Below are 8081 nucleotides of genomic sequence, written 5' to 3'. Positions count from 1 at the left end.
AAACTGGCGGCGGGTGTTGGTCACCCTGTGTAAACGCAGTAACAATTCCAACTGCAATAGCAATGGCCAAGGACCTCTACAGTCTTATTGACCAGGCACAGTTCTTTACCTGGCGGGGAAGGGTGGGCCGGGATTGGAATTCCGGTGATCCAGGGTGGGCTGGTGAGGGCACACCCCGGGCTTGTGTAGGGGAGTCAAGGAAGGTTCTGGAGGAAGTGACAGTGACACAGGAGGGAGGGAGGAGTCTAAGGAAGAACGTCCCACAGCACAATTTGTGCCAATGGCCCTGGGGCCAAGGTCACACCTGACCAGGGCTTGCTTTTTTTTTTTTTAATTTACTTTTTCCCACATGGATATGCAATTGTCCTAATGCCATTTATTGAAAACTCCTTAATTTCCCCACTTTCTGTCATATCAAGTTCTCATCTATCTGTTTCTGGACCTTTATTCTCTACCATAGAGCTATACGTCCCATCCTTGCACCACTAGGGCTGTTTCATCACTATAACTTTATTTTTTATTCATTTATTTCTTTGGCCGTGCCGGGCGGCATGTGGGATCTTATTTCCCTGACCAGGGATCGAACCCGCACCCCTTGCAGTGGAAGCTCGGAGTCTTAATCACTGGACCTCCAGGGAAGTCCCCAGGGCTTGCTTTGACATCCATCGAATGGTGGGGGTGGGCATGGGGAGAAGCGAGCCATCCTATGTAGAAATGCAGGGTGGAGGGCAGGACAGCTGGAGCGGGAGGGGAAGAGGCGGAGGAGGGAGGGAGGGATGGCGGGCGGGCGAGAGACAGACAGAGAGTTTCCGGAGACAATAGCTCTGGCGTGTCCTAGGGCATGAAAGCTGAAAATAGCTCCTAGTGCCGGGAGCCTTGGAGCCGGAGCCTGGGAGCCAGGGTGACTGGCTCTCCTCCCTGGTGTGTGTGTGTGTGAGTGGCGGGGGGGGGGGGGGGCCTGGACTTCTCAGGCTGGGAATGGGGTGCACGGAGCAGGGACGGAGCAGGGACCCTTCTCTCTGGGACCTCACGGGCCATCCTTAGCTCAGAAAGCTGAGCCACTCCTGGCCCTACGAGTGGGGGGCTTATACTCCCTGTCCCCTGGATCACACCCCCTCACACACAACTTCCCCGTGTGTGCTCCCAGCAACCAAGAGAATCTGTTTTTAAAAGATTTGGGGGAGGGGGGTGAACATACAAACAAGAGCAGAATGGATACTTTCTCAGAATGGGAATGGCTCTTTGTAACCCCATCCCCAGGGTAACCAGAGTCCTGACCTCTAACACCCTTGACGAGTCAGCCTTGGTCTGGGCTTGCAGACCCACGGAAGCTTCCTCATCCCCTCCTTCAGACCCCGTCTCTCCCTCGGCGTCTTTGGGAGAGGCACCCGGGGAAGTGGGACTGCTAGTCTGTACTGCTGCTAGAACTCCACCTGGGCTCCACCGGGCTCCAGCCCCCCGCCCTGTGCACCTCTCTGACCCTGAGGCACCTCAACTGGTAGGAGCAGCATCACCTTCCCTCCCGGGACTTGTGACACTTAAGGGAGACACAGAAAGGACAAGCGTTTGGCTCCCTCGCTGGCAAAGAGCAGGTGCTCAATTGTCATAAGTGTCCGTATCAGTGAGGGTTCTCCAGACAAACAGAATCCATAGGGTGTGTGTGTATATACACACACACGTACATATGTACACGCATACAAAAATATACAGCTGTGTATATATGCAGTATGTATACAGACATATACACATATAGTATATACAATACACACATACATATATACACACATATAAAATGCATAGTTTGTATATATACAGTATGTATACACACATATACGCATAATACATACAATACACACATACATATACACTATACATACACACATATAATAAAATGCATGGTTTGTATATATACAGCACGTACACATACATATAACATATACGATATACACACCTAGGTACATATATATATACATACATACAAAGATATATTAGGTGTGTATATGTACAGTATACATACATACACATATACTATACATACACATATAATATATGCAATACATGCACACACATACATATAGACACACATATACACCTACATATAAAAGCATATAGCATAAAAATATATATGTGCTGTATATACAAATACACAGTATATATACATACATATATCATATATAATATATACACATACATATATACAATGTATATACACACATACACACCTATACGTAAATGTGCGCATGTATATACACATATAAATACATACGCAAGTGTGTATATATACAGTATATACATATATACATATAATGCCTATACAACATATACACATACAGGTATACAACATATATACACACCTATACACTGTATACATACATACATACAGTGTACATATACTGTATATATACACACCCATATATAAATATATGGGTGTGTATATATACAGCATGTTCACATGTATAATACATATACTATATATATACACATACATACATATATACAATATATACACACAAATATATAGGTTTCTATGTATACTATATATAGTACTTACACATATACTACATACGCACGCACATATAAACATATGTGTATATACATATAAACGTGTATGTACATACCTTATATTCAATATATATGCATGCGTACACACATATATATAATATGTGTACACACATATACAAATTAATAGGCTTGTATATATTCAGTATTTTTACATATATAGTTTTGTTTTAAGGAGTTGACTCATGTGACCGTGAGGCAGGCAAGTCAGGGCAGGACTCTGGGCTGGAGACACAGGGAAGAGCTGATGTCTGAAGGCCATTGGAGGAACAGTTCCCTCTTTCTACGGAACCTCATTTTTCTCTCGTCCTTCAACTGATTGACGAGGCCCACCCACGCCGTGGCACTGACAATCTCCTTTACGCAAAGTGGACCGATTTCAGTGTTAATCTCATCTGAAAAATACCTTCCTGACCATATCTGGGATGTTTGTGGTCGCCGGGGCCCCGCGCAGCGCGCACATGAAATTAACCATCCCCGTAGCGTTGATGACACTTTACTATCTCCCCCGAACATTGTCACTACTATTCCAATTAAAATGGGAGCGCCAAGAGGGCAGGGCATTTCCTTTTTTGGCCAGTACTGAGCGTCCAGGGTCTGGTGCCTAGCATAGGCTAAATACACGGCATTCTTGGGAACAGAAGCAGGGATTCCGGCTGTCACATTTAATGAGGAATTATAGTCATTAATGACGAGGGGGGGGGGGGTGTCACGGTACGCCAAGAGGGGGACTCGAACCCGCCACCGCAGGCCCCGAGGGGTCTCCCCGGGTCCCCACGTCGGGCCAGTGGGGGAGGCCGGGGGCAGCCGAGGACGTGCGTGCGTGCGTTCGTGCGTGCGTGAGAGCGGGCGAGCCCACGGGGCGGGGCTGAGGGGGGGCGCGCGCGGAGCGGCGGGCGGGGCAGCGGGAGCGCGCCGCCTCTTCGCGCCGGGCCCCCCCGCGCGCGCGCCGCGAGTGGTTCAGCCCGGCCCCCGGCTCATTGTGCTCGCCTCACGCCGGCCCAAGATGGCGGCGGCGCTGGAGGCTCCGGGCCTGTGACCACAAAGAGGGAGCCGGGGGCCGGACGGGAGCGCGGCGGCGGCGGCTGAGGCCCAGGCCAGGCCCCCTCCCCTCAGCCTCCCGCCCGCCCGCCCGCCCTCCTCCGCCCGCCCGCCTGCCTGCCCCGCCCCCGCCGGCGGCGCCCCGCCCCTCCCCCAACCGCCCGACTAGCATGGTGCGGCGGCCGCGCGCGCAGACATGGGGGAGAAGCTGGAGCTGAGGCTCAAGTCGCCCGTGGGGGCTGAGCCCGCCGTCTACCCGTGGCCGCTGCCGGTCTACGTGAGTGCCGCCCGTCCCCTCCTCCCGGACCCCCGCCCCTCTTCCCCCACGGCGCGCGCTGGGCCCACCGAGAAACGGAGCGACTCGAGTCCCGAGACCCTCTTTGGACCCTCCTTCCCGCCCCGCCGTGGTTCTCCGCGGCCGTTTCCAGCCTCCGCGCGCAGGGTGGGCAGAGGGGAGCCGGGGCCGGCCGGGGGCGCAGACTCGGCCGCGGGGAGCCCGCGCTTCCGAGGGGCGCCCGAGCCGGGCTGCCGTTGGCTCTGCCGGGCTGGGGTCCCCGGTACCCCCGGGCCTGGACTGCCGGCGGGCTTGCCTGTCCGTACTTTATGATCTGACATGTAGGGTTTCTTCTTGCTGGTAGTTAATTCTTGGCGCTGTCAACGTGCTTAGCTTTTTTATTTTTGAGGACACCCTTTTCTCCCTCTTTCCAGTTTTTTGTGTTTTTGTTTTGTTTTAGTTAGGCATTTTGTCCCTCTGATCTTGAGTGGCAGGACTGGCTGGACCTTTGGAAAGGAGGCATTCTGTTCCCAGATCTTGAGTGGGTGGGCTGGCAGGACCCTTGGAACGGAGGCGTTCTGTGCCCTGATCATGAGTGGGTGGGCTGGCAGGACCCTTGGAGAGGAGGCGTTCTGTTACCTAATTTGAGTGGGAGGGCTGGCAGGACCCTTGGAGAGGAGACGTTCTGTTCCCTAATTTGAGTGGGTGGGCTGGCCGGACCCTTGGAGAGGAGGCATTCTGTCCCCTGATTTTGAGTGGCCTTTGGAAAATGACAGGGCAAACGGAAATTTACACAGGCGTCCCGGTGATTCCAGAAATGTAGGGTGCCCAGCCGGGTGGGCGCCCGGCCTCTCGTCCCCTGTGGCGGCGTGGTGCGCGTGTTCGTGTCCCAGGGTCCACGCTTGGGCCCTGCAGCCCGCCTTTGGGAGGGAAAGCGCAGCGGGCGCCGTGGGCCGGCGCCTTTGGGGAGCTCTTTCGCGCGCTCGACTTGCGGGGAACCGGCCTCCAGGGACCCGGCGGGGAAGCCCGCGCGCCCCGCCCCTCGCGCGGGCTCCGTGTGTGTCAGTTTGTGGAAACTGTGTCGCGGCCGGGGGCGGGGTCGGGACGCTGGGACCGCCCGGGAGCCGATGTTGGCTCCGGGCCGCGGTTCTCCCCGGTTCTCCGAGGTCCGAGGGTTTCCAGCCCGCCACTGCGCACCGGCGCTTTCTATTTTTGCTCTTCCTGCGCCCGGAGGCGCGGTTGAGCCCGGGCTCTGGCTTTTCCGGTTGGGTAGCTCCGGGTGGCCCGGTGGGCGGCCTGAGCAGTGGGCAGGGCGGGGAGACATCCCAGGGCACGGAAACTTAAAGTGGGGAGAACCTTCAGAACTCCAGCTGATCCACTTGCCTCACCTCCCCCGCCCCTCTTACTGCACTTGTCATGTACCGGTTGGCTGGCCGGCGCATTTTTCAAAATGTAATAATTCGTTTATCCTTAGTAGCCGTGAAGCATAGTTCACTTGTAGTGCACAGTTCTAGGAGTTTTGACAGATGATCGCCGTCAGGCGGCAGAGCAATCCCGTCATCCCATTTGCTGCCCTTTGGCGCCAGCGTGCCTCTAGCCTCTTGGCCACTAATCTCCTCTCTGTCCCTAAGGTTTTGGCTTTTCCAGAAAGTCAGATAAATGGAACAACAGTATGTAGCTTTTTGATTCTGGCTGCTTTGGCTCAGCAAAACCTATCAGAGATTCATCCCTTTTTTTTTTTAAATATTTATTTATTTAGTTATTTACTTGGCTGTGGTGGGTCTTAGTTGTGGCACATGGGGTCTTCATTGCCGCGTGCAGGATCTTTTAGTTGCGGCATGCGGGATCTAGTTCCCTGAGCAGGGATGGACCCCAGGCCCCCTGCATTGGGAGCGCGGAGTCTTAGCCACTGGACCACCAGGGAAGTCCGTCATCCCTGTTGTTGCGGGTATGAGAAGTCACCCCTTTTTCTTCCTGTGTTGTATTCCATGTTCCGTTTGTCCATTTGCCTGCAGGTGGCAGGACTTGTGGGATGTTTCCAGTTTTGAGGGGATCAGGAATAAAGCTGCTGTAAACATCCCAGGGCAGGTTTCCATGTGAACTTGGGTTTTTACGTCACTTGAGAAAATACTCAGGAGTGGGACTGGGGACTGTGCTAAGTGTATGTTTAACAACCCTTTTGCATCTTAGAAATTGGTATTTTTGAGTATTGGAAGAATTTAGAAATCCACTGTGACCCAGCACCCAGGCACTTGAAACAAAGATGAAAGTTCATCTGGAGATGGTCACGTTGTCCCCGTCTCTGTCTTTTATTCGAGGCAGAGCAAGGCCACAGATTTGTAACCCTTGTAAGAAAGGCCTCATGTGTCCAGGCCCTGGCAGGACCTGGCTTTCTAGTGGTGGGCGGTTCTGAAGTGGAGAGCGTCTTTCCCTTGCTGGCCGGACCTCGCTTGGCAGGGTGTGGGGTGTGCTGCCTGCCTGGCTGGGCGCTCCTCCTGCTGGTCAGCAGCCGTTCCTGGTGTGTCTGTCCCACTACCAAGCAAGCAGTCAGGGGCCCTAGTGAAGTGCTCAGCGAGCCGCAGCCTTCCTAAAGCTTTGCGGGTAAAGTCTGCTACCCTCCCATTTCCCCGCTGAGGAATTTTGCTTTCTCATGGGAAGTGAGGGGGCGGTACTTTATAAGAGTTCGTATTTTGTGATGACTCGATGCTGAATACATTAAGAAAATGGGCTCCTTCTAGAAGCTTAACTTTTCAGAAGGTCAGATTACTCATGTGACCGCACGTTTGAAATGACTGAGCTTGTTTGTTCATTGATTCATTCATTCTGCAAGCACCTCCTGGATATTTACACTCAGTGTTCCAGGGGGCGCGGAGGACAGTAGACAGTATTCTTATTCTCAAGAAACTTATGAACGAAGGACGGTAGGTGATCTATAAACACAGAAGGTCACCTGAGGTGTAGTGCCCTGTATATGGGACCAGCTGAGGTCCCAGAGGGTGGGGCTGCCAGGTTTGCCCTGGGGGAGGTGTGGGTGGCTTCTCTGAGGAGGGGGCACCCGCAGGAGGAAGTGCAAACAGCCACAGCCATCTGCACGCGGAAGTGTCCAGCCTCCAAAATGGGCTTTTGCGCAATTGACAAATGGGAGGGCGGGGTGCAGGGGGTGCAGGGCGAGTTTTGTTCCTTCTGTGACTGAGAGTTCCCAGATATCCACTTGTAGCTCACGGCAGCATTTCTAAAGCAGCATGGCCCTTCTTTTGGTGGGAAAACCGGGTCTCAGCTCAGGAGGGAGCAGGTGGTATCTTCGGCTGCCTGATGGCTGGGCAGGAGCCTGCGAGGGTGTGCAGTGGTCCTTCCCCTCCGTGACTCACTGAGGCTGTGGGCGTGGAGCGGCCCCAGCGTGACTGTACCCGCCTGCTTCTGGCTTCCTCCTCCGAGCCCACAAGTCTCTGATGAATGCCCGCTGAGCAGTCATGCCCTTCACTCAACTGTGAGTAGTAGCTGAAGTGGGTGGCCGAGTGAGCCATCCCTCCCTGTGACTCAGAAGATATTTTCTGATCTGACCTCTGCTGGTATGAGTCCTGCCTGATCTGAGCTCAGGTGGAAGGCAGGTTAACCCTTTAACGACTTTCTGTGAGTGAAGTAGCCTCTTTAAAGAGGAAGGGATCACCGGAAAAGCCTGATATTCCATACGTACGTGGCTGTTAGCTTTTGTACTTTTGTACCTTAACGTCCAAATGCCGCCTGTGTACTCTGTTCCTGGTGGGAGGAGCCAGAGGTGGCCGGCCCTTTGGATATTCACTAGGCAGGAGGTGGTGGGAACTGCAGGGGACCTGCCCCCAGTCTACCTCTAGGAACTGCATCCTTTTTTCCTTAATTAAACTTTTTATTTTGAGATTATTGTAGATTCTTGCACAGCCATCAGAAATAAGACGGAGACATCCCACGCTCTCTTTACTCAGTTTCTCCTGATGGTGGCATCTTACAAAGCTACGCACCGATGTAATGATTTTGTTGGCATTGGTACAATCAAGATACAGAGTGTTTGGTGTCCCTTTTGAATTCGGTGACCTGTAGGGTGCGACTGGCTGTGTCTGCGCGTCCCTGGGTCCCGGCCCGACGCTCATCTCCCAGGAAACCCCTCTCCTGCCTCTTTCTTTCTCCCGTGTCCTCCTCTCGTGGTCCTGGCGCTCTGCCCCAGTGCGTGCGC

At 53.4% G+C, this 8081-nt stretch overlaps 1 protein-coding gene across 8 annotated transcripts in view; it reads left to right on the top strand.

Moving 5' to 3' along the window:
• Nucleotides 1-3726: 3726 nt before the first annotated feature.
• Nucleotides 3727-8081, top strand: part of DOT1L (DOT1 like histone lysine methyltransferase) — a 57265-nt gene continuing 52910 nt past the window's right edge. For 3 of the 8 annotated variants that reach the window (XM_089905750.1, XM_089905749.1, XM_089905748.1), the window contains exon 1: nucleotides 4097-7361. In XM_089905750.1, coding sequence (XP_089761876.1) covers nucleotides 7345-7361 — 17 coding nt within the window. In that variant the 5' untranslated portion in view covers nucleotides 4097-7344. Of the gene's footprint in view, nucleotides 3878-4095; nucleotides 7362-8081 lie in introns of those variants that run through there. The other 5 variants (XM_030764495.2, XM_030764494.2, XM_089905753.1 and 2 more) reach the window with 4 other exon arrangements.

The sequence above is a fragment of the Delphinapterus leucas genome, unplaced genomic scaffold (genome assembly GCF_059928025.1).
Source record: "Delphinapterus leucas isolate spDelLeu-1000000601 "Yukka" unplaced genomic scaffold, BTC_Dleu_Yukka2 spDelLeu_asBTCV2_sq25, whole genome shotgun sequence".
In the NCBI taxonomy this organism is placed as follows: Eukaryota; Metazoa; Chordata; class Mammalia; order Artiodactyla; family Monodontidae; genus Delphinapterus; species Delphinapterus leucas.
This window is presented reverse-complemented; position numbering and strand designations above follow the sequence as displayed.